This window comes from Eublepharis macularius, chromosome 5 (genome assembly GCF_028583425.1).
Source record: "Eublepharis macularius isolate TG4126 chromosome 5, MPM_Emac_v1.0, whole genome shotgun sequence".
Classification (NCBI taxonomy): Eukaryota; Metazoa; Chordata; class Lepidosauria; order Squamata; family Eublepharidae; genus Eublepharis; species Eublepharis macularius.
In genome coordinates, this window is record NC_072794.1 from 112420307 (window position 1) to 112446310 (window position 26004).

Below are 26004 nucleotides of genomic sequence, written 5' to 3' on the forward strand. Positions count from 1 at the left end.
GGACAATTTGTGAGCAATTCAAACCTTTACGATGGAAACTACTGTCAGGATTTGAGCCTAACAAGTAATGCCAGCTATTCTTGCCCTTCACATCATATTTCTGTGGAGAAACCTAAAGACAAGGTACATGAGATCTTGCTTGAAAAAAAGTTGAAAACTTTGTTAAAATGATCTTGGTCCACAGTAGGAGAATCTGGAGCAGTGACAAGGCAGCAGCCTCCATCTATGTGAACTGGAGTTATTGAGTCTGTAGTCCATTCATGTAACTGAAAAACTGACCTCTGACTTGGGGCTGATAGTCTGAAGACAACTGATAGAGGTTCTACTGATGAAACTCAGCATGGCAGTACTGTCAGCTGCCTGGATGGGAAACTGACTTATATGCAGTGCATCACTATCTGCTCTCTGGAGGAAATAGGTATTGCAAATACAGTTGAGCAGCTCAAAAGTAGTGAAAGCAGTAGCAGCAGCAGCAGCAGCAACAGCTTTATCCCATCACTAAAAATTCAGGCAATCTTAATGTATATTGGTATCGTCTTTAGGTGTCCTTTTGGTTTTAAAGCCAATGATATCTGTCACAGACTGTGTGCTTTAGGTTCAATCAAGTTCTTGAAGCTTCATTTATAAGGGAGGCCAAAAAGCATCTTCTATTATGTTTGTCTGATATGTGAAATGTGGAATTTCCTGTATTTAATGTTTTCAGCAGTCTTTCTTAGTTACATGTGAAAACTGCTGGAAGGATGGTTTTTTCCAGCTGGACAATCTGTACGTGCAAAAAGCCAATAAACTGCGTTCTTCTAGTTGATGATCTAGCCATTCATAGATGTTTGATTTGAATTACCTTCTTTTGCATTACTCCCAGTGATTTTCAGCCTTAACTCTAAAAGAGTCCAGTAGCACGATGGTTGTTGGGGGTTTTCCGGGCTGTATTGCCGTGGTCTTGGCATTGTAGTTCCTGATAGTTCCTTCAGGAACTACAATGCCAAGACCACGGCAATACAGCCCGGAAAACCCCCAACAACCATCGTTCTCCGGCCGTGAAAGCCTTCGACAATACATAGTCCAGTAGCACCTTTAAGACTAACCAATTTTATTGTAGCATAAGCTTTCGAGAATCAAGTTCTCTTCGTCAGATGCATCTGACGAAGAGAACTTGATTCTCGAAAGCTTATGCTACAATAAAATTGGTTAGTCTTAAAGGTGCTACTGGACTCTTTTTGATTTTGCTACCACAGACTAACACGGCTAACTCCTTTGCATCTAGAGCCTTAACTCTGTACTTCATTGTCTAACAAAAGGCACACTTGACAGTCATTCCAAATTGTAATTCACTCAAAATGCATGCAGTTTGCAGCTTCTTGTTAGAGGAAGAAGGCTGGAATGAGTGGTTGGTTACAACAAATGTGCTTAAAATTATTTAGAGAATCTAGCTAGCATAACTAACTTGCTTCTTCTTCTCCAGGCTGGAGAAGTACAGTGGTTAAGACACCAACTTGAAAAAAAATCAGAGAATAAAAGATTGTATATGTAAGGTCTGAAATCTACTTTATATCTGGTACCGATCAGCATATAAACAGTTGTATATAATACTGTTTGACATTTTAATATGTTTTCTGCTGTCTGCTTTTTTAAATGCCATGTAAATGTGTGTTTTCCCTTTTTCGTAATAAACGTCTTTAATTTTTAAGTATAAAACTGCGCTATCCATCTGCACCCATTCCAGATAGGTCTCCCCGCATCCACACTATAGTGTTTCTTTTTCTTTTCTAGTCCTCGGCTGTATCAGAGGAAAGAGATCCAATCAGCACAACCTCCGAGGCAAGAAGTAATGGGTCTTGACATGCAGTGATGTAAGACTTCATAGAGTTCGTTGTGCCTCAGCCCTCTGAAGCTGGTAGTTATGGCATGGTAAGAAGTTCAAGCTTATACTTCTATGGCCTATTTGCCAGCATTACTTTTTTTAACTAGTCCACATGTTTTTGTTCAAGAACTGTCACCCAAGGGTCAGGTGTGCTTATGACCACACTGACAAGGGGAAAGTCTGTAGTGAGGGGAGAAACTGCCTCAGCGGTTGAACAAGTGCTTTGCATGCAGAACACTCCAGGTTTGATCCCTGATTCTTCCAATGAAAGGACCACAATGAGCAGATGCTGAGGATTCCTCAACTGCCTGTGGGTCAAACCACACGAGACCAGGGCCGGCTCCAGTGTTGCCGGCACCCGAGGCAGCTTAATGTTGCCTCTGTGTGTGCACGTGCGTGATGACATCACTGGACTGTGTGATGACGTCACTGCATGTGACATCATCACGCAGGGGCTGGCACGCGCACGGGGAGCCTTCCAGCCCTCCCATTCAGTTGCTCTGTGGGCCAGGCGCAGCCAGCCGCCCTGGCCACCGGCTGTGCCTGGCCAGCAGAGCAACTGAACTGCTCAGCTGCCCCACGCTGCCGCTGCCAGCATGCGCTCCTGGCTGGTGGCGGCGGCAGCAGCTCCGTGGCGTGCACCCCCGCCCCCAGGTCAGTGCCCCTCCGGCGCCTTAGCACCCTGAGGCGGCCGCCTCAGGCCCTGCATGAGACAAAATACACTTGAATTACACTTGAATTACACTCAAATAAACTCAAATTACAAAATACACTCGAATTAACCATGTGATTCAAGTATATTTTGTCTCATGTGCTGAGACCCGGGAGAGTTACTGCCACTCATGAGGCCCTGACTACACATTCTGCAGCCTGTCTGTCATGTCCAAGAACACCCCAAGGACTTTCTATCAGACATGCCTGTGATTTCCTTGCTGGGAACTCAGTTCTCAGACAAATGATCAAATACAAATTGAGACCACATCACATAGGGAAACAGGCTTATGCCTTCCCTTTGTGCCATTTTCCTAAATTGAAATAGCCCTGGAGGACTTCTTGTCTGCCGAGGGGCCTCCTCAGTTACTGCAGACCAACATGACAATTATGCTTATGTGATGGAATTTCCAGTGAAGAGAGCAAAGGGTAATAAATAGATTGGCTTACCTTTTAAAATATAATGTAAGATTGGAGCAAGAGTCCAGTAGCACCTATTAGACTAACAAAATTTGTGGTAGGGTATGAGATCGGAATGTAAGACTGGAATGTTAGGTGTAATGTTTTTTTAAAAAATCACCCAATAAATGTTTTGGACATATTCTGATTTTTCTGACAAGTGGTAATCCATTTAAAATAGAAACCAATTACACAAGTATTTTCTAGGGGAGATGTGATGCTTCAAATGAATTATCGTACATTATCACAATCTGTCAATGCTTATAAAGGCTATTTGTTTCATACAGTTGTTTTCTATATCAATACTTGGTATCTCTGAAATAATGCTAAAACCCCCCGAATTGCATAAATTTGAAATCCAACCAATTTCATAAATGTGTATAGCTATGGCCTTGAAACTAATGAAAATCATTTGATATGGTCAAAATCCAGCTCAAGATTCTTTTTTCTGATATGCCAGACAAAAGTATCCCAGAATACAAGTCACAAACTTGAAACTCAACACTTAGAATTAAATTTCATTCTGTTATTTGGCCAGGTTCCCTGGAGAGGTGGTATAATTTTTTCTAAATAAATAAATAAAAATTTACTAAAACTTACACTGTGCTCTGTGCATTCGTAATTTGAACTTTGCTGTTGGATTGATTTTTTTTTTTTAGCAAAAAGACATAATACTGAAATTTGTGAAAACACAACTAGTTTTAATATGATAACTGACATTTTGAAAATAAACAATGACCCTCTCTCTACACATTCATATTTTAAATCAAAAATGTGTTTCATCACTACTGAAATTCTAGTATGAGCTTCAAATAATCAAGTGCCCCAGGCTGGCGGCATAGTCTTCCACTGCAGCCATTCTTTTGGAACTCTAAAGAACAAACCTACAACATTACTTAGCCAATGGATACTTTCTTCTGCTCTTCATTCCCCCCTCTCCTTGCCATCTTTTGGTAGATCTCTTCCATATCTTCATATTTTCATCTTGGCTTTCACTGCTTGCCGTTTGCCATATCTTAAGCCAAATGAATTCCAGTTATAGGTGGAGAGGTCTTTCTCCCGTTCCACCAGCAATGCCTCCTGTGGGATGGAGATCACTCTGCTCTTCACCGGATGCATCCCTTGCCATGATTGCATTTGGTGTTCCTGCCGCTTGCACAGAAGGGGTGGTGCGGATTTCAGACTTGGTGTCCCAGAGCTAGACTGCCTTTCAGGACATGGCATGGCATTAGCCCAATGGATTGGGATGACAAAGTTTTTGGCAAGTTCATCTAAAGAGACAGAAAGACACTTTACTGGACTTTTGGAGGCTCACTTTTAAGGGAAACAGATGTATTTCTCAAATAAAATATCTTCTCATCAGGAACGCTAGAAAATAATGAGGAGCACAAAAAGTACTCTAGTAAATTAAAAAGATATGTCTCAGACAGTCATATACTCTCTCCTGCGAACCAGCAGTGTGGACTATAGATATCACATTAGTGGGATGGTGGAGTCCCCCCGGTGCAAAGTAAAGCAACTTACATGCCAGGATACACTCCTGATCCTAGAATTCATCTGGGCATGTTCCTTGAGGGCATTCCGTCTTGTCAGACCCATTCACATGACCCCTGGGCTTGTGGTGGCCCCCCTTTTTTATTCAGCATCTGGCAGCTCCCTGCTAGTGGGAATCTGACTAATATGCCTTGAGAAAGTGCACATCAACAGTGCAATACTAAGAATGCTTTCCCATTGAATAGATTTAAGTAGGGCTCTAAACTGATCTGTTTAGGACTATACTGTTAGCGTGCTAGAAAATTACCAGCCACTACCAGTTCCATGCATAGACCCTCACCTACATCTGTACAAGCTCCTGCAGTGTATGTGTGCATGTGAAATGGATTTTTTCCCCTTGAACCTGAACGATTTAATGCTAGAGCTATAAGAACTGATCCCACTTGATACCTTCATGCCAGGTGTCTTTAAGAAGAGAAAAGCTGTTTGCAGGCTTTCCAAAATGAGCCCTGACCAGGAACAGGAGCAGCAGCATGGAACTGAACAAGCTCATTCTGGAGTGGGTGAGATCTGAAATCACATGAAAAGATGGTGGAAATGCTGTAAGAAACTATCAGCTAAAGGTGGGAAGGTAAGGTGTTATTCTCTAACAGCCATTCTTACTCATGACACTGAAAAGTCCACTTTTATTTCACTCATGCTGTTGGTGCCACATATAAATAAAGGCTAAATTTCAGATGAGAGATTGAATGTACAATTCTAGCCAATGTAGGTTTTCACATTCACATTATAGACGATCTGATTTAAGCCTCCATGAACATACTATGAATTCTGTCTGTTAAGTAAAACCATTTGATAGATAAGAATTCGGAGCCAAATTTTGATCTCCCAGTATTATATTCTGCAGTAGATTCACAGAATGTTCATACCCCAACCCCAAGATCTAAATGTGGTCTGCTCAGGAGCCTACTTCTTCAGTAATTTGCATGTGCTGAACTCAAAATACAGCATCAGTGACAATTTTAAATGCTTATTAAATTTGCAGATGATACTAAATTGGGAGAGGTAGCAAATATGTTCAAAGACAGAGGAAGGATACAGGATGATCTTGACAGGCTAGAAAACTGGGCTAAAACAAATAAAATGAATTTCAACAGAGATAAACGCAAAGTTCTGCATTTAGGAAGGAAAAATCAAATGCATAATTATAGGATGGGGGAGTTGTCTTGACAGTAGCATGTGCAAAAAGGATCTACAGGTCTTAGTAGACCATACGCCGAACATGAGTCAGCAGTGTGATATGGTAGCTAAAAAGGCAGATGCAGTTTTGGGCTATATCAACAGAAGCACAGTGTCCAGATCATGCGAAATGATGGTATCGCTCTACTCTGCTCTGGTTAGATCTCAACTAGAGTATTGTGTTTAGTTTTGGGCACCACAATTTAAGAAGGATATAGACAAACTGAAACATGTCCAGAGGAGGGCAATGAAGATGGTGAGGGGTATGGAGACCAAGTCCTATGAGGAAAGGTTGAAGGAGCTTGGAATGTTTAGCTTGGAGAGGAGACAACTGAGAGGTGATATGATAACCATCTTCAAGTACTTGAAAGGCTGTCATATAGAGGATGGTGCAGAGTTGTTTTCCGCTGCCCCAGAAGGTTGGACCAGAACCAGTGGGTTGAAATTAAATCAAAAGAGCTTTCAGCTAAACATTAGGAAGAACTTCCTGACAGTTAGAGCGGTTCCTCAGTTGAACAGGCTTCCTTGGGAGGTGGTGGGCTCTCCTTCTTTGGAGGTTTTTAAGCAGAGGCTAGATAGTCATCTGACAGCAATGCTAATTCTGTGAACCTAAGCAGATCATGAGGGGGAGGGCTGGAAGGGTTACATCAGTGCTTAGTTCTCGTGACCCTTCTTACATGCCCAGGGTAATGCCAATCGCCACCTTGGGGTCAGGTAGCAATTTTCCCCAGGCCATTTGGCTAGGGATCCTGGAGGTGCTTTGCCATCTTCTGGGCATGGAGCAGGGGCAGTTGGGGGTGGGTGGGAGGGTAGTTGTGAATTTCCTGTATTGTGCAGGGGGTTGGACTAGCTGTCCCTAGAGGTCCCTTCCAGCCCTATGATTCTATGAAATGGAGTGATTAACTGAAGGACAAAATGTATGAGATGTTGTTTACCTATTTAGTTGCAGGTATCTGCAGAGGTCTGGTACACATGGCTACCCAGGCATGTGTTCATGCCTCTCCTCCCCTATGTGCTTCAGTCCTCTGTGTTCTTCTAGTGGTGTGTCCATATGTCCTCATGTACAGTCCTTGCATACCACCTAATGACTGTAAAATTAAATTTATTTATTTATGTTATTTATAGTATGCCTTTCTCACAAGGCAGATTACACAATGTCATACAATCAATGGCTGGGACATTCAATAAACAATGCAATAGGGTATGGATTGCAGAAATTGGAAAACAAGCAGAAATGTGACACAGAGCTGAAAAAGCAACACTGAAACACAGCCTAAGCAATTGAACATGACATATTAAATGATGCAGAAGCTGTCCATTCGGAGCATACTTACAGCAACTTACAATACACAGTAGTATAGTCTACAGTCCCTATTCCTATACCAAAGCACCTTTCTGAACCATTTTCTTGCACTACAGCTCTCCTACCTGTGTAAAAAAAGCCCTCCTAAATAATTCTGTTTTGCATAGTTTGAGCATAGCCAGGTGAGTAGGAGCCCTCCTAATCTCATCAGGCAGGCCATGAACGAGCAGCACAACAGAGAATGCATGTGTTGATTTTGCCAATTTGCAGGGTGGCACCTCCAGAAGACTCCGTTCAGATGAGTGGAATTGTCTCAATGGAGTGTAGGGAGGGGCAGTCCCACAGATGAGAGGGGCCAAGGCTATGTACATGATAGCCAGTACTTTGAATTGAGCTCCGTAAATGGGTAGTTAATGGAGTGACGGCAGAGTGGGATATGCATGCTCCTTCTAGCTCTTGATAATAATTGAGCTGTGGCATACTGTACCAACTGGAATCTCCACATTGACTTCAAGGAGAAGCCTATGTAGAGTGCATTTCAGTAGTCTAGTCTTGTTATTATCATGGTGTGGATCACTGAACAATGCATTACTTGTGATAATGTAATGATCCTCAGCACACTAAGACCCATTGATATACTTAACATTGAACTACATCTGTACTTCATTAGGATAACCAATAGCACAAGTGTTTTGGAGAATACTGTTCTATAATGTCCAAGGTGATCCATTCATCTCTGTCCTAGCCACAACCAGGCCGTTTGTTGGATGGCTCCAGGAGACTGCTATCAGACCACTTGTGGTAGGACTTTTGAGCAAAGAGTTAAGATGAAATCAGAAGTCACATCCACTTTATCCCAATATAGATTGTTTCATCAGTCTTTTTCCATGTGCAGTCACTGGGGGAGCACATCGATGTCTTTGATGGTTGAAAAACATCACCACTGAGGTAGCCCGTCTCTTTCACTTTCACACATTGTGAGAGCAAAAGGAAGAGAAGGCAGAAGGGCTTGCCATGTGAAGACACTGGCAAAGTGGGTCCCACAGGCATTTAACCAGCAAGCCCGGGAGGTCCAAGCTTCTACTCCCTAAAGAGGAATTCACATCTTCAGCTTTATTCCATCTCACCATCCTTTTGCTGCCCCCACTGGAATATGAATTAAAGATATGTCTTTCTAGGATTCTGTACTAGACATGGGCACAAAATGGAAAAAGCTCGAAACAAGAGTTTCGTGTTTCATTGCAATCTATGAATCGCAAATCACGAAACTTCATGAGATTGCCATGTTTGCTGAAACGATTAGTTAGTTTCGTGATTTGTCAGAACCTGGGGCATTTCAACAGCCCCTTTCATACCTGGAGATGCCAAACTCACAGGGAGACTTCAGCAGGCTCTCCTCCACCCACCCTCCTAGTTTGCAATATGTTAATCGGGAAGGTCAATAGGACGGGTGGGAAGGGAAGTACTGCCGGAGTGCATGACTGAAACAGGGACCAGGAGTGGATGGATCAGAGGAGGATGAAGGACTGGCTGTGGTGGAGCTGGACCAGGAAGGTAGAGTGAGGGGTGGGGTGGGGTGGAGGAAAAAAGGCACCCTCACCCAAAGACCTTCCCACAGCAAGGCCAAGAGCTGGAAATAACAGGCTTCTTTCAGTCTCTTTAAAGCAGGAACAGCCAAAAGCACAATCCCAAATCCTTCCACACACTCTCCCACTCCAATCCCAGCAACAGGTCCTCCTCCCTCTCCCTCTGTCTATTGGGACTGAAATACAAGGCAGAGAGAGGTACCTTTTAAAAAAAAAACACTGACATAGAGCAGAACAGGAGGTCTGTGGTTGGCTGACAGACCGGCCTAACAGGGTTTGGAGGGGTGAGATTGGTGTGCCCATGGCTACCTCCTTGGTTGCCTAGGGGATTGACTCGCAGCTCCTGGCTGTTTAGGGCAGAATGGAAGCTCTCCAGATGGCTAGGAGAGCTGCCAATCAAGGGTAAGTGGGCTATGATTGGGATTTCCAATGGCAACAAAAGGTCTAGGCATATTGTTGCCTAGGGAATCAATGGATCAGCACCAGCCTGTCTGCAATTATGAATAATTCACAAAGCTAATGAAACAGGCCCAAAAGCCGTGAATTTCGTGATAACCACGCCCCAACAAAATGCTGTTTTGCAACACACGAAACGGCCCATTTCATGACAAAATTTGTTTCATATTTCGATTCGTGCCCATGTCTATTCTGTACTCGGTAGACTCACTGTTCATGTCTTTAGTAAGGCTGTTCTACAAATTGAGATCTCCCAGACTTTTCTTTGCCATCTGCCTCAAATTACCATGGCTGTAAGGGAAGCCTTACAGAATATCACCTGTTAGAGTAATTCAGATGATGCCAGGCATATACCCACCTTCTCTTTGTACTTTGGTAAGTATGAGCCATTTGGCTTTTACATGAGCGCAGTCCAACCACCATAACACTAAAGTCAGAAAAGGAAAAAAACACTACCTTTTCTTTTTGCAGTAATTGATTACCAGAAGGAAAATAGTTAAGCAAAAAAAAGTATAGCAACTACTGAGCAATGGGAAAATAGACATGCTCCTACTGAGTAATTTCAGCATCATTTAATATAATGTGTCATGTCAAATTACTTATGCTTTGTTTCAGCAATGTTTCATCTATGTAATCAGAATTATACTTGTTTTCAAATTTCTGCAGTCCATACCATATTGAATGTCCCAGCCATTGAACATATTGATTGACACTGTAATCTGCCTTGAGTCTTAGTGAGAAAGGTGGACTATAAATGACAAATAAAATAAAATTACCCCGCCCCAGTCCCTAGATCTAAAACTTATCCTTTATGGTAGTGAATTAAAAGGTATCATAACAATCGTACAGACTTCTGTTTCAGGTCTTGTTTCAGTCTCTCTCTTTTCCACCCATTCCTAAAGCTTCTTCATACAAGTTTCTCACATGCTTAAACCATTTCCATCCCAAAGTTAAGTTGTCTTCCTGCATTGTCTCCAACTTCTCTATTTATTATGCAGAACCCACCATTGCCCAACAGCCAAAATCTCATGAAATGAAGGACAGAGACCTCCCTTTACACCGTGTCAAATTCCTCCCTTTATACCTCTCAGCAAGAGTCCAACGGCACCTATAAGACTAACAAAATGTGTGGTAGGGTATGAGGTTTCATGAGTCTCAGCTCATGTGAAGAAGTGAGCTGTATATTATATATACCAAGTGAAATGATTTTTGCCTCTAGCTAGTCACCTCTCCCTTTGCCCTATCTTCAGCCTTTACCTGGCAGCTCAGTAACCCTTACTATGCACTATAAAAAAATCTTTCTGTACAGTTAAAATGCATGTAATTAAAATGATTTTCTTTGATCATAAAAGCAACATGTTATCTTTCAGAATAAAAAAACAAGGACCTGTGCAGTCCAAACCTTGCTTAGAAGTAAACACCACTGAACTTAATGTGATATGCTCCCAAATACATGTGTATAGAATCACAGCCTTAATTATAATAGTTCTTGCCCTCTACTAACCTTGATTCTTTTGGGAATTGTTGCCAAGAGTCTTCTGCTGCTGTTGTTTGATCTCTGGGAAAGTGAGAAAACTGCTCTGCTCTGCTCCACAATTCAGGTCTCTTTCAAGTGCTGTATAACTCCTCTGTTTATTGTATGACCTGCTGATGACATCAGAAAAGCTGGACCCTCCTCTGCCTTTCATCTTTGTAATCCCCCCTCCTTAAATGATTCCACTTTAGAAAGAAACAGCATATCTGTTTCCCTTGGCTAACATGCAGGGCACTAACTAGACAAAAGAATCTTGCCCCACACCCCTCCAACTGAACCAGATCTGTTAGTGAAAATTGGTGGGATACCATCAGCTCTGATACAGATGAGACATTGCCAACAGCTTGCCAATATGCCATTATCATACTTACTCAGATTTTAAAACTTTTTCTTGGCACTTTTCATGTGCTTAATACTCCCTTAGACTCTCATTCAAATTGATGGGTTTATGCTTAGCTTTGTTGAAGCTGGTGTTGCACAGGGTGTCCTTTGATTTTAATTAGCCTGAAAGAAAACTAATTTGCATACACAAGTAAGCAAGGCTTAAGCAAGGCTGAATCTCTGTTCATGTTCACATTGGCTCTCACAATAGACTTCATAATTGAATTAAAGCCATAGAATTACACAGGAGAGATGAGGATTTGGCATTTAAAAGGGATTCCTGGAATCCTCTGCCCAGCCCCGCAGTGAGATGTCACCTACAGGCATGTCTGTATAAAGATGTGAACCCCTTTTCTTCTGGCATCTGCTCTGAAGATGAGGATGGCAGCACCAGGATTTGAACTTTCTGCAGGATTAACACTTTCCGGCAGTGTTTTTCCAAACACATGGCTCGTCTCCTCTCCATGATTTCAGATGTGTAGTAATGCTCTGACCTAATAACATGTCAGGCTTTCTACAGATGCCCTTTAGCCATTGACGCTGTCTGCATGGCACTGGCTGGTAGCAGTGATAATAACAGCTTTAGAACCAGACGCCTCTCATACCATACTTTTCTGGCTGCATTCAGAGGTCACTTTTAACCAACACAAGTATAGGCCCAGCGTATTGCCTCCCTTCTCACCTGGAGTACAAGGAAGGAATCCCGGTCAGAAACTTGTCAGACACACCCCTGCATATTTGCCATGATTGTCTGTATGTCTAATGTTCTGAACCTCTGAAAGTGTGTAAGGGGAACAGAGATACCACTTGGCTGTTAGCTGCTTATCTTGCAGGTGTTTTGCTTTCACTTTCCTGGCCAGCTTGAGAACATGGCCTTGGAGTACTGGCCGGAGCCAGTCCTCCCTGAGAACTGTGATGAGCTCACTCCCCTCTTCCCCCAACTCTCCCAGGCTCTGGACACTTTGTGCCAAACCCCTAACGGTCTCCCTTTCCCGGGGCGGGAATGTCCCCCTATAACTAACATTGCTCACCCCCCTTATGTCACTTCTGCCAATGCTCCTGTCTAAGTATCTTGATACTGATATGTCTCTTCAATAAATTTACTTTAACTCATACACCTGAGGGTCTGCAGTGAAGTGCCTGGGGATTTATCTGGCAAGACCTGACAAAACTATTCTGGTCACCCATGATATATGAATGCAGGTGTGCGGATTCATAGCAGTTAGTTTCCCCATAAACATACAAACTGGGATTTTAAACTTGGATGAAGCTTTGGTTTAGAATCTCAGTTTGTGAGGAAGAACTGGGGATGCCAGTCCCCTGCTGAGGGCAGGGGATCCCCTGCTCCTATCCTCTATCTGTGCCCCAGCTTACATGGCCGGTGCAGGGGGGATGTACCTCCTGGGGCATGCTTCCAGGCAGCATGGCACGCTCCCACTCACGGTACACTCCTCATTCCAGAGCAAGGAGGGAATCCCAGCCCTTTGTCATCAAGTGTCAACACACACGCATGGGTTACAAACTTAAATGGTTTTTATTTAACTTCTTCATGCCATGCAAAGAATCTCTACTCACAGTTCTACTAAATAAGAAAGGAGAGAGGAATCTCTACTCACAGTTCTACTAAATAAGAAAGGAGAGAGTGCATCTTTCATGAATAAAGGTCCATGGTAGAGTTTTGTAGACCCAGTGAATGTAGTGAACAAAAGAGATGACTTGCTCCTCTCCCTGCCGAGGTGTGATTGAACAAAGGAGGAAATGGCCCTAATAAGTTTTGGCGGGCTCTGAATGCCCCAGGAACTGAAACCTTGATGCACTTCTCTTAAAACTATAGGCATACACTCTAGTCTAGTGAGCCCATTTGTGGGGAGGGCGGGGTATAAATTGAATAAAATAAATAAATAGTACATACTGAGTAATATAGTCAGCTTGCTGCTGGAACAGTATACTCCAGCATAACGCAACAGCCCAATTCAAGCTGGACTGGGGCAGAATTGAGTCCAATTTGGCTGGATTTGGGCCTGATTTGGCCTGAACTGGGCCACTGTGGAGCACGGGAGCATTCCCGTGCTCCAGTGGCCAGATTCATGCCAATTCAGGCCCGATTTGGCCTGAATTGGGCCGCTGCAGAGCACAGGAGCGCTCCCTGGGTGGCATGTGACCCATGCAATGACATTACTTCCTGGAAGTGATGTTATTGTGCAGGCTGGGAGTGCATGCACACGATGGGGCAACAATAAGGTAAGTACTGGGCCTCTGCTCTCCCGCCCAGGGGGACAGGGGACCTGGGAACCCTAGGGGAAACTAATTCTTGTTAAGCCACATGCCTGCATTTGTACATCACAGGAAGCCAGAGTTGGCAGTATTTGGTGCCTGCCAAAACAGTAAAGAGGATGTGGGTAATCCGCTGCACCTCCATCCAAAGGACTTCTCTTCCTCAGGCCCTAATATGCTCCTCCCTAAGAGCTGTTTCTGTCACAAGCATCCCTTTAGTACCATATGAACCTTCCAATTCTCTTGGATTCTGGAAGTCTTCGAGCAGAACCACAAGTGACAAAAGGCACAGATTGGACACTTGTCAGCTTCCCTCAAGTTTTGATGGGAAATGTAGGCATCCTGGTCTCGCAGCTTCACTCTCTGACTGCTGTCCGATGGACTTTTCAACTGTCACTTGTCCAACATTCCGCCAAGCTGCCTACATTTCCCATCAAAACTTGAGGGAAGCTGACAAGTGTCCAATCTGTGCCTTTTGTCACTTGTGGTTCTGCTCTACCTCTTGAATAAAGCAGGTGGAGGAGCCATATCTGTGTAACTGTCTCCTCTTAAGGTAATTTTGTCCGCTGTCTTCTTTATGGCTGGCTTTTTGGTGCCAGGCAGAAGACCGTTTATTTCAGTTTGCTTTGGATGAATTTTGATTACTGGCCCACTATAGTCAAAATTCATCTGAGGGAATTTGACTTACAGTTATTGCTTTGCTTGCTTTATTTGTGTAGTCTGTTGGAGAAGTGACAGTTTGCTAAAAGTCTAGTTACTGTAAATACGGCTGAAAAAGTAGTTTCGTCCAGTTGTACCCTAGGGGGAGCTGTGGAACATTCTCTAGTGTTTAGGGTTTATTGAATGCTTTCTCTTGCAGTTCAGCCTGCCTCTTCTTGTTTTTCTCTCTGGGGTGTGTGTTAGTATGGGTTAGGGTTGCCAGACTCCAGGTGGTAGCTGGAGACCTCCCGTAATTACAACTCATCTCCAGACTGCAGCTGACCAACATCAGTTCCCCTGGAGAAAATGGCTGCTTTGGAGGGTGGACTTTATGGCATTATATCATAAGGTTCCTTCCCTCCCTAAACCCCACCATCTCCAGGCTACACCCCCCAAATCTCCAGGAATTTCCCAGCCTGAAACTGGCAACCCTAGTATGGGTTAGTGCTTGTGCTCTGAGGGCACAAGTTGCATTAATGGCCTGCAGACAGTTATTGTGTTTTGTAAAAGCCTTGTTGCAGTAAATTTATTGAAAGCAAATTCCAAAGCGTGAATTGAATTATTTCCTAAACTCTGCCAACATAAACTAGGTAAGTTGATTTAATGTTATTCTTTTAAATAATGTGAGCTATTTTGAATGGTAATTTCTAGTAAAGTGGGATATAAATCTTAATAACAATGGCCGTTTTCACATGCCCGTAGCCTCCAGAAAATCGCGCAAAACTCACAGCATGAAGCGTCTTCCTAGCACAATGACACCAGAAATCGTGCCATTAAATGGGATCATGATGGGAAATCGCGCCAGGAAGACACTTCATGCCGTGAGTTTTTGGTGATTTTCCAGAGGCTCCGGGCATGTGAAAACGGCCAGTATCTTAGTTACTGCGCAGATAGCCACCCATCTGTTGCATCTTATGGCAGAGGCTTGAACTAAAGCTCTGTAACACAATCAAGCCTGGGCTGATGCATATTTGCTGTGGTGGGGTGGCCACTGTTGCAAATGATATACCACCAGCTCATCTTACTCACCTTGTTGGGGATATACAGCATGAACATTTGTATTAGGACTGTGAACAGTGCGAGGGGAAGCACACTGTGCCTCTGGCAGTCTTGATTCAGAAATCGATCATCTGACCGGGGCATAGAGAGACCTCTAATAGATCCATCTAGTTGTGCTTCTGATGTTGTAGTTGATGTTGAAAAGAGGGATCTAAAATCTTAAATAAATATAAACAACAACATTGTTTAGGCTAATAAATTTCCCATCTGTAGCTGGACCCACTGTCCTCCAGCAGAAATATGCAATCCCTGTAAATGCTGGTAATCACTTTCTGCTTTTGTTCCATTTTTAAAAGTCTTTTTCTACCTGCAGGATGGATGTTATAACTGGAGGGAAACAGTACAGAAATACAAAAGTCAAAATAGAAAGTGTATTCAAATGCAAAGTACTAGTGCTTTTACATAAATACTTATATAAATAGTAATAATTCAGAAATATAAATACAGATATAAAATCCAATATACAAAATAGTTGTCACAAAATTGTATCAAGATACTGTTGGTTACATATAATAACAAATCATAAATAAAACATTAATTAGATAAAGAATCCACTGGTATAGAGAACCAGAAGGGTCCCATGGTACTGAAAAAGTAGGAATTCCACAAGTAAGTCTACAATAATTCTGGCAGTTCCAAAAATGCTAATACTGTATATTCTGTCTCATTTCAGGGGAAAATTCAAAGCCTGCTGGTAAAAGGAACCAAAAGGATCCAACGATACCAAAGAAGAGAAAATTCAGGTAAATGTATAAAGAAATTCAAAACTTCTAATGCTGTGTATTCTTTTTCATTTCAGGTGAAAACCAGAACGGAAAAAAGAGGCCACTAGGACCCTGTTGCCCGACAAGTGGCTGGCTAGATATTCTAACTTGTTTCATAATATGTACATCATCAGGGTCCAGCAAAATCGGTTCACCAATAAGCAAAATACATTAGACTGTTAACTTCGAACACATTCTCTCAGTGTGCCTAAGGAAATCCACCAACGGGGTCCTAGTGGCCAGTGGATTCTTTATCTGAATATAGTAAGAGTGAATAAGAATAGCATTTTGAGTTACTGAGGGATCACCTGTGGAATTTCTACCTGTTCCCTAACGAATTAAGGAGGTCTTTTTTGTCCTCCCTTTTCAATTGTTAATGACAGCAAACACACAAAGAGCATCAGTTAACCCTTGATATACTTACTTGTGAAATTCGAGTTTTGTCGGAAGCAACTTCTTTCAGCTGCAGCTTTTATATTGAAAAAGAAACTTACCTCAGAAACTGTGATTTATATGCAGCCAGCACTATCTGGATACAACTTTGTGACAACTATTTTGTATATCGGATTTTATATCTGTATTTATATTTCTGAATTATTCCTATTTATATAAGTATTTATGTAAAAGCACTAGCACTTGAATCCACTTTATGTATTTTGATTGTTGTATTTCTCTATTGTTTCCCTCCAGTTGTGGCTTGTCCACCTAGTTGTTGAGTCCTTTTTCTGGAGGTGCCTCCCATTTTGCTATCTGTGTAGGATGGATATTAGCATAACTCCATGTCCTTGGTGTCATTCCTAGCTTGGGTTTGATTTGTATACCTCTCTCCAAGTTTCACACGTTTCTCTGAAATGTTTTGCACTGTAAATCTCCTTCTCTTTTATTCCATGGGCTGGAGGATCCTTGGAAGGGACTCCCCACACACAACAAAATTCTGCATGGCCCCACCCCTTCCCATGAAAACAAGTAAAAGATTCGTTTCCTCTAATTTTGCAACAACTGTCTTTAATTTTATCTAAACGTTTTTTAAACAAAGATGAAATTTTGATAAACAGAGTTTATTTTATATATTAAACATGTCTAGGTTTTGTTAAATAAAAAATACACAAAAATAGTTGCAGTGATGGATCATTATCATACTGTAGGTGGTTGTTGTTCTGAAACAGACACTGATCCAAAGTACAGTGTCTTAAAACTACAAGTCATTGTGAAAAGGTTTCCCATTATCTCCCCCTCCCTCAAGCATTGTTTTTGACAGATCCAATCTTTGTTGGGAATTTATTTTATTTTGTATTCTTTCAGGTGATTTTGTAGCCAAGGCTATGACTGAATTTGCCTGGAGAAGGAAGTCAAATTGTGAAAGTATCTCTGCATGGGTTGCCTTGTCCCTTGAACTGGATATTGGGAAAATTACGTTAGTCCTTGCAATTTCAATTTTTAAAAATTATATTACTGCTAACCCAAAATGAGGTGGCCATCTGGAGACTGGGATCAGTTGGACAAGATACTCCTGAAAACTGGGTTTATCTTTAGGAGACTGTTATACCACTAGGGGGCATGCCCTCTTCTGATGCTTTTTCAGCTATGCTCATTTGTAGTGTATGTGGGGCTGTTAATGTGGCCTTCACTGTTTGTGCAATCGTGACTGCTCATACAATTAATATCTCCTTGTAATTCCCACTGGGCTATGAGCCATTCAGTGGTCCCACATGTATCTACTGGCTGATCACACAGGGCTTTTAAATGTATGAAATGGCCAGGGCTGCCAAGAGGGGGGACCAGGGCGACCGGGGGGGGGACACCATAGTCACTCTGGGAGGGGCTTATAGAGCTGAGAATATCATGTGATTTACTTTCATGTGATGTTTGGATTGGGAGGGGCTTCCAGAGGGCATCTTTGTCTGGGGTGCTATGGTAGTTCTCAGCAGGCCAAGGGATAAATCATTGTGAATGCACGAAGTTGTATAAAAGAGACCAGTTTGCTTGTAGAAAGTGATGTTGTCCTTCACTGAAGGCTGTTCATCTAGGCTACACCAGGGAGCTGGTGTCTCCAAGTTTCTGGAACAGCTGTAACAAGAAGTCATTCTTACCAACAGCTCTTGTCTAATGAATGGAACAATGGATTTAAAATAACATCAGGGCAAGCATGTAAAGTATAACCATAAATATGTTAGGATAACACAGATGACAACTGAACTCTATTGGTGTCTTACGTGAGGAGGATTTGTGTGTGCACCCCCCCCCCAACTAGGAAACTGCTGAGATGGCTGCAGTGACTGAAATTTGCATTCCCTAGACTCCATCTGCTTTCAGTTGCTTACAATGCTTACCATCAGTGTGAAGTCAGAATTACAAGTTACAACCCCTTGAATTTTTCTTTGTGATGGTTGAAGCACCTGGGAGAGAAGACTTCCCCCATCCCCCTCTTTACATCATGATCTATTGCTTTAGAAAAAGGGGGTGGAGGACATTGGCAGATGGGCCAGAAAGCTGCCCAGAGGAGTTCCCCTTCCTTCCCCTCATCCCTGGATGCCTTGGACACACAGTTTACCATGTGCCAGATAGTTCTTGGGGTGCTCTACAGCAGCATATAATTGACCCTGGGAACTATATATCTTCTCCCTAACCCTGACACATGGGATGCATTCTGAGAATGGGATCCTAATGCTGCGAGTGTGTGTGTGGAGAATTCAGGAACCCTGTGGCACTCCCAGTGACACCATTGAGAATGCCACGGTTCCCCCAGCGATAGAAGTGATTGAAATCAGGCTTGAGAGAGTTGGTTTGCCCAAGCCCGTTCTGAGATGGGACAACAGTGGGCTCACACAACGATAGATTGCACTGTGCTAATGCTGTGATTGGGTCCTTGACATTCTCCATACTTAAGAAATGGAATTTAAATGTCTTTTCCCCAGTTAGTGCTTTACTTATGGGAAAATCACATTTTCCCAGTATTTGTACTGCAAGTTGCTATGTAAATGTAACATACCCACAGCTAAGACTTTGAGTGCCATTGGAATACTGTGCAGCCAGAGGTTATGTGCTGCAGATGCTTGTCAGCTTGTATCTGTCACTGGTGACCAGCATGACACTTCTTCGTTCTGCTACGCTATTGAGAATCATTTTTCTAAGCAAAGAGCTAGCTGCTGCACACATCCATAAGTGATCGTGTAGTCTTTTACGTTTTTAGAAGAAAAACCAATCTTTGGAGGAGGGATAAGTATGGCCACATTCCCTGCCAAACCACTGCACCACCATTTCATACGTTCTTTCTTTCTTAAAATGTGTTCTTTACTATGTATTCAAGCACTTCAGTCCTGAAGCACACATAATACACAGGGAAAAGAAGAAAGAGAACAGTGAGAAGTAAGCACTGTGCTGGCTGCCCAGAAGAACTCTCTCCCCAGGAACCACGAGACAGGATATTGGCTGTCCCCACTGCCTTAGCTTTCACAATCCCAGCAAGACTTGCACGGCGGCTGGAGGTCCCCCCTTTGAGGCAGAAAACCATCCTTTGTAGAAGCAGCTATTGTCTGACATGCCCAGATCAGTCTAGTGCTGGACTGGTGGTAATCATAGCACCAGATACAGAAATGTGTTCCTTGCACAAATAGTTCATCATCACAGAAAGCTCTTTCCAGTAGCTTACAAAATCCAAGTCACTTTTACACTTTCATCTTTCATCAGAACCTTCCTAACCCTAACCCCCTTAGCCAGAATGTTTCCCTTCCCCCAGGAGGATGCATTTGATTTACCTTGCTCAAAAATGGAATATTCACCAATGATCCCAGAAATCCAAAGGCAATTGGGAAGAAGTTCCTGGTAACACAGAAGGCTTCATTAGTGACTGCTGAAAAATTAGGATTGCTGCAGAAACATTTAGTTTGGCTCTCAAATTCTTCCAGTGCTTGTTACGTGGAAGAAGGATATTGGATCTGATCTTAAAAGCAAATAGGTAGCACATAAGAGAAATGCATGACCCTTCTCTTGCCTGCAGCTCATTTCCTCAAGGCCCTTCTCCTTTCCCTCCACTTTTCCTTCAGACAAGACTGGAATTGACCTGGACGAGAGAAAAGTATTGCAGGGACGTAGACCTAAGTAGCTGACTCTTTCACGCATGATGACTGTCAGCTTGACTATGTTGCATTTTATGTTGCTTTTGAGGAGATGGGCTTTACTCCACAAAAGCTTATGCTGAAATAAAGACTTGTTTGACTTTAGGATGCCACAAGACTCTATTTGGTTTTGCTGCCCAAGACTTAAATTGGGCCAATTCACACTTCAGCTAAACTTCCTTTTAATATCTCCATGTGGACTGTTGACAGATGTGGTCTGGGAGTTCCAAACTCGGAACAATTCCCAGGTGCACGTGAGCCTGATTCTGACCAGAACTGCGAAACATGGAGAAGGGTATTCACCCCACCCCCTGCTTTTTTTCCCTGACCTGAAATTTTCATGGGGAGCCATTATTTACCCAGTTTGGGAAACTTACATGTACAGATGGCTGCATCTAAGCATTCCCAGCAGCAGCTCACTGAAGCCGTTGTAGGTTGGGAAAACAGGAAAGCTTAAGCCCCTTTTGCCAGTGAGCTGCAGTCCTGCTCCAAATTAAGCCCCCCTCCCAGCACAAAACTTCAAGCATTTTTCTGATGGAAAGTCCTTGTGGCTGCCACATTGCAGGCACATGGCTCTTGTCATGTGTGACTTGGTAGCATGGCCCCCTCTCTGGAATTTGTTAGATGAATATGTTTGCTGTAAGTCAACTGTTTGGGGGCAGGCTCAGCATCAAAGGAGGTGGCCTAGAATTCAGCTCCAGGGGCACCAGCAGGGCACAATGTGGCCCCAGAGCACCCACCAGGGCCATAAATTGGGCAGGCTCTCATTCAACAGGTAAGTCCAGACCTGAGGCTAGTTACAAATCTTTTTAGTATGGGCCATAGGCCTGGCCTTTGGATTTTGAAGGCCAGGTCTGCCTAGGGTTGCCAGCTCCAGGTTGTGAAATTCCTGGAGATTTGCGGGGGTGGAGCCTGGAGAAGTCAGGGTTTGGGGAGAGTAGGCCCCTCAACATGCTATAATGCCATAGAGTCCACCTTTCCAAGTAGCCATTTTCTCCAGGGCAACTGAACTATGTGGCCTGGAGATCTGTTGCAATTCCTGGAGATCTCCAGCCACCACCTGGAAGCTGGCAGCCCTAGGTTTGCCATCCATATGAAACAGTGGAGAGTAGACCTGGCCACTGCAGGTCAGAGGGGCATGACTTCCAATCATTATTTAGTATGCTCTCCAACCATTTGGTGGTGCACCCGCCCTTTAAACTTTAAAGGGGCATTATTTTCAATGGTGATAGACTCATTGGCTCATGAACTCTGCATGCTTAGTGCTTGAAGCAAGAGGTCTGTAACATCAGCCTTATTTCTGAGAATGAAGCTCTGGATTGGCCAGGCATTCTGCCTGTCAACTGAATACAATGTTCTGATTGGTGGTAAGTTCCTGCTCCCAGCTCAAGACAGTGAATTCAGGTCTTAGAACGGTTGGATTCAGATCAAACCATCCATGATCCTGGCCAGGCCCGGACCTCTCTCCATTGCTGTCTGTCCTCGGAGCTCAGTGTAGCTCACGTGGTTCTCTCCTCCTCTTCCACTTTATCTTCAAAATCTTCCTATGGTAGGTTAGGCTGGGAGAGGGCATGAATGTCCCACCCTGGCTCAATGCAGTTTCCCATGGAAGCTTTAGTGGATGAGTCACCTGAAGAGGTTAATGAAGCCATAGGTCTCCAGCAGCATGCCCAGGACAGGCCATCTAAGCAAGACAATGAGAATGCCACCCAAAAAGAAAGAAGACCCCTTAAGCTTTTGTCTCTGGAAGAAGAAGCCAAAGGTCCTCCTTAGTCCAATAATAATGGCCAGTCCAGACAAGAACAGGATCTAGGGAGGAAAGGAACAATCTTCACAGTTTGTTAAGATGCATTACAGACAACCGAATGTATGTAATATAATCTTCCATGGGTTTGGGGTAGTAGGGTTAAATAGGAATGCGGCGAGTTGCATATGTATTACCTTTATATCCCTCTCAATAGTTCTGCTTTCCCTCTCACTGGCAGAGAATGTTAGTTCTGCTGCCTCCCTCTCCTTTGCCTAGGTGGAATTCTTCATCCAGACAGTTGTTGACATAGGCAGTTTCTGACCACATGCTAATATCATGTTTTGGCAACATCACTTTCCTCCTCTCATGTAGTTTCCTGTACCCTTCTCCTTGCGTTGTGCACTGTATATACTGGTCTGCACACAGAACATAATTCTGCACTTTGCTAAGACTTTTAGCTCAGGTTATGCAATTAAAAGCCCAAACCTAAACACATCTGCTTGGAGGAAAGTCCCTTTTGATTTAAATGGAATTTGGTTTTGGTGTGTAATTCACTATATAGTGGGTTTAATGATTCTTAAGTTCGTTCTTAATGAAGTTCTGAGATCTGCAATAGAAAAGGACTTAGTATTTATTTGACTGTATATAAAACCTTCTTAACTGCCCTTGGAGGGAAAAAAAAAGTCTGTAACTTTACAAGAACTTACGTTTCCAAATGCCAGAAGCACTGAGTCCATGTACAACATCATTCCAAAAAGAAGGAAAAATGCCCCAAAGCCTACAAGTCCCACACCAATCTCTGCAACAGATGAAATGCACATAATCAGAATTGCAGCAGTCTGAAGGGACAAATCTGGGCAGGCAATGCCCATTTGGAGCCACTTCAGCTGCTTGGCATGTAGTGCTTCACTCTCAGCAGGGCCTTCATACTTTTAGACCAGACTAAAGGTGTGCAGCAAGTCTGAGTTAGTTTCATTCTGTGCAACAGATTTGGCAGATTGTTTTGTCATCCGTAAGAATGGGTCACCTTGTTCACCCCCATGTTCTAATGCCATCAGCTGTAGTCTGGGTAACCACTATTATAGAGCCATCTGTGTATTCTTCCATTAGCATGGCAACTATGGAACATGAAAGTCAAGGCTGCCTCCTGTCCCAGCTTCACTACTAGCCCCTTGGGGTGAGAACAACAGACTTACCTGATCCAACCTCCGACTACTGAGCCAAAATGAGCTAAATTTAACAGCCAGCTCTTGGAATAAGTTGTCTTTCTTGAACATTGATATTTTTTATTTTAGGTACCCCTCTACAAAACAGCATCTGTTTATCCATTTCTCAGCTTCAAGCATGGATCTATTCATAACCCACAGATTTTTCCCCTCCAGTGGACACTAAAGTTACCAGCATATAGATAAAGAGCAGTGAGGAACGGAGGGGGCTAATTGTGTTCAGCAGAAAACTGACCCCAGCATCTAAACAATGCTCAAATGCTCTTCCCTCACCCGTTGAGTATATTTACTTTGCATAGTGATCATAGATGCAGAGGAGTTAGCCGTGTTAGTCTGTAGTAGCAAAATCAAAAAGAGTCCAGTTGCACCTTTAAGACTAACCAGTTTCTGGTTAAGACGAACCAATATCTGACCAGTTTCTTCTTGCCCTCCGTGCATCTGACGAAGAGAATAGTGATCGTAGACACCCACTGACCAAGAGACGAATAGTGAGCAGGTCTCTGTTGTGACCCCTCCTGGGCCAGGAACAGAGTCCTGAGAGGAGAAACAGAAGGAACTAGGGGAGGATCGGGGAACTCCAGCGATGCCCAGCATCAGCAGGTTGGACCCTGAACCCCTGGACTCCAGGTCCTTGACTATGGGTCATGTTCCTGAATACAGGGAGGGGGGACTCTGAGCCAGCCCCCCTCCCTGTAGGCAAGACCCTAGACCATCACCCCCCCAGGGCCTCCCCCAGGGCCTCCCCCCAGGGCCTCCCCCCAACCAGCAGGAGCAGTGGAGAGTAGTGGGCCTGTGAAGAGCCAGCACAGAGTTGAAGAAGTACCAGGCTTGTGGCCCTTGCTCCTGCTGTTGAGCCTGATCATGGCTCTGTTATATGTAGTTCCTTGCAGGATCATGTCTTAAACCAGCTCTAGCGGCATGAAACCCAGGAACAGGTGGGGCTGCTCTTCCTTCCAGGGCATTTAAGCCCTGGACAAATTAGCAGGCCTTGTTGGTTCACCCAGTTCATAGGGGCTGGTGAGACCTTGTTAAACCTGTCAACTTGGAACTAGCAAATCCCAGATCATGATCTTAGTACTGCCCTGAAGGGTAGAGCCTAGTATTCAGCTACTGGGGGCGGCGGTCCTTGCCCTGGAGGAGACTTCAGCCAGATTCAGAACTGAGCTACTAAGATCAAGTTCCTCCCCACTCTGTCTGCCTCCCCGCCCCCCCCGCCCCCCCAGCTTGCTTCAGTTCTGGCTAGTGGAGATGTGTAGTCTGATCATGGTGTGACCCTACAGCACCCCCTGCTGGCCTTTCCTGAAGGTGCCCTGTGTGTTATATCGAGCCATAAGTACAATGGGGTACTCACAAAGGCTGATTAGAAAAAGCTGAAGAGATCCAACTTCTCTCATGTGGGAGCAAACCAAAACCCTTTGCACTGTCTCTAATCTTCAGTTAAAAAAAATTAGTGCTAGCCAAGCACTCATCAATGTAAGGTTATGGTGGCATATTCTGAAAGATAAACTGAGCTGGCAAAGACAAGCCCTGATTAGACCCAATTACACTTGCATGGTTAACTTGCCACCACTGTTATGTGAATAAATGAGGAACTCCTCTCCCTAGTCTGTGGGGTATGTTCCTACTCACTCTGGAGCTCCGTGATCTCCATCACCTTCGCTGCTGCAGGCCTAGAGGGGGATTGCTAGATGCTCATTTGTCTGTGTTGAGTGTCAGGACAGGGTAGAGCTTGGAAGAGCGGGGTGCATTTCCACAGGCTACCTGGCTGGTGAACCTTGGAAAGACCTTTAGCCTCTCCGCGTCACCCTGCAAATCATTAACCTCTTAGTAGTGAAGATGTCATTTACTGTTAGCACTGTGAGGAGTCGCTCTTTGTGGGAGTGTGTTGGGGTTCTATTGCAATGACTTGGTTTGTACTTTCTGTTTTCCTGAAAGACTCCTAAACATCAGCAGGTCATATGTTTTTATCAAGGGGGAAAAAGTCACTCTGGGCAGGGCATTTCTTCATGGCTGGCAGAAGTAATTGCAATCAAAATTGGGAAGTTTTTTTTTTATTTACAGAATCTCTGCCCAATCAGAACCACCAAGGCGACTAACAATTAAAACAATAGAACATACAAATTATTCATAAAAACAAAACTAAAATAGCTACTAAAAGCACATAAAACTGCAATTAAAACATAGGGCAAGATCATTGCGGATGAAACAAACAAGGTTGTTACCCACTGGCCAAAGACAATGACAGAAGGGGACAGGTGACAATTCCTGAGGATAAGGAAAGTACAGTTGTGTCAAAGAGATGGTCAGCATCACTAATTCTTTGCTCTGCTCTCCAGTCAGGGTTACCAACTCCAGCTCAGGACATTCCTGAAGAGTTTGGGGGGCAGGTGCTACCTAGCGAAAGCAGAGTTTGGGGAGGGAAGGTGCTCAGTGGTGATGTGATACTGTAGTGTGAGTCCACCCCTTGATGCTGCCATTTCCTCTGTAGCATGGACATAAATGAGAATATCAGATTGCACTTGGACATTGAGAGCACTACCCCCAAGAGCTCTTTCACGTTCTACTTCCCCACTTGCAGTTGGGAGGGAACATAGTTGAAAAGCTTTAGAGCACTGAGAACATCCAGAGGACAGGGTGGTACATGATGATTGCCCCCCAAAAGACATGTATTTAGTCATTCCCATATTACGTGGCATCTTCTTGTCTCCCTGCAATGAATTTTGTGCGAAAAAAATGGTTTTGCTTTTCTCTAACAATCCTATGAGTTAGGTTAGGCTGACTGCTCCAAAGCTGCCCAGTGAGAATCATGGCTGAGGCCCAAACTCTCTCAGCCTAGTCAGGCACGCTGCTTCACACACGCCTTGCCCATTCATTTCAGTAAATGTTTTCTTTGATACATTCTTAGCAAAATCGGGTTCTTTGAGGGCATAGACCTATTCCTGTACAGAGAGTGAATGCTCAGTTCTTTTGCAAGTCACTAGTGGAGAAATTCCAATGTAGGAGACTAATTAGAAAGGCTGAACCATAAGCTTTATTACTGCCTGAGTCACTAGAGACATTGCGCCCATTGATTCCTAGCAAATGGCAAGGCAAGGG

At 43.6% G+C, this 26004-nt stretch overlaps 2 protein-coding genes across 2 annotated transcripts; both read right to left on the minus strand.

Moving 5' to 3' along the window:
* Positions 1–3921: 3921 nt before the first annotated feature.
* KISS1 (KiSS-1 metastasis suppressor) lies at positions 3922–10650 on the minus strand. Its single transcript, XM_054981957.1, has 3 exons — positions 10614–10650; positions 4976–5095; positions 3922–4302 (listed from the first exon to the last, which is right to left on the minus strand). Exons 2-3 carry the CDS (start codon positions 5076–5078, stop codon positions 4004–4006), a joined length of 402 nt encoding a protein of 133 aa, XP_054837932.1. The 5' UTR covers positions 5079–5095; positions 10614–10650; the 3' UTR covers positions 3922–4003.
* Positions 10651–16805: 6155 nt separating this feature from the next.
* On the minus strand, positions 16806–24669 carry GOLT1A (golgi transport 1A). The gene is made up of 5 exons (XM_054980971.1): positions 24538–24669; positions 22390–22481; positions 21566–21744; positions 19576–19639; positions 16806–17887 (listed from the first exon to the last, which is right to left on the minus strand). Exons 1-5 carry the CDS (start codon positions 24557–24559, stop codon positions 17849–17851), a joined length of 396 nt encoding a protein of 131 aa, XP_054836946.1. The 5' UTR covers positions 24560–24669; the 3' UTR covers positions 16806–17848.
* Between the last annotated feature and the right edge of the window lie 1335 nt (positions 24670–26004).

Coding starts and splice junctions, on each gene's coding strand:
- KISS1 (XM_054981957.1), bottom strand. CDS start 5,078: ATGAGCTTGTTCAGTTCCATGCTGCTGCTCCTGTTCCTGGTCAGGGCT. Junction 4,303..4,975: donor TAAAGACACCTGGCATGAAG/GTATCAAGTGGG, acceptor CTGTCTCTTTAG/ATGAACTTGCCAAAAACTTT.
- GOLT1A (XM_054980971.1), bottom strand. CDS start 24,559: ATGGAGATCACGGAGCTCCAGA. Junction 22,482..24,537: donor GGAGATCACGGAGCTCCAGA/GTGAGTAGGAAC, acceptor CATCTGTTGCAG/AGATTGGTGTGGGACTTGTA. Junction 17,888..19,575: donor ATATTCCATTTTTGAGCAAG/GTAAATCAAATG, acceptor TTCTTGTTACAG/CTGTTCCAGAAACTTGGAGA.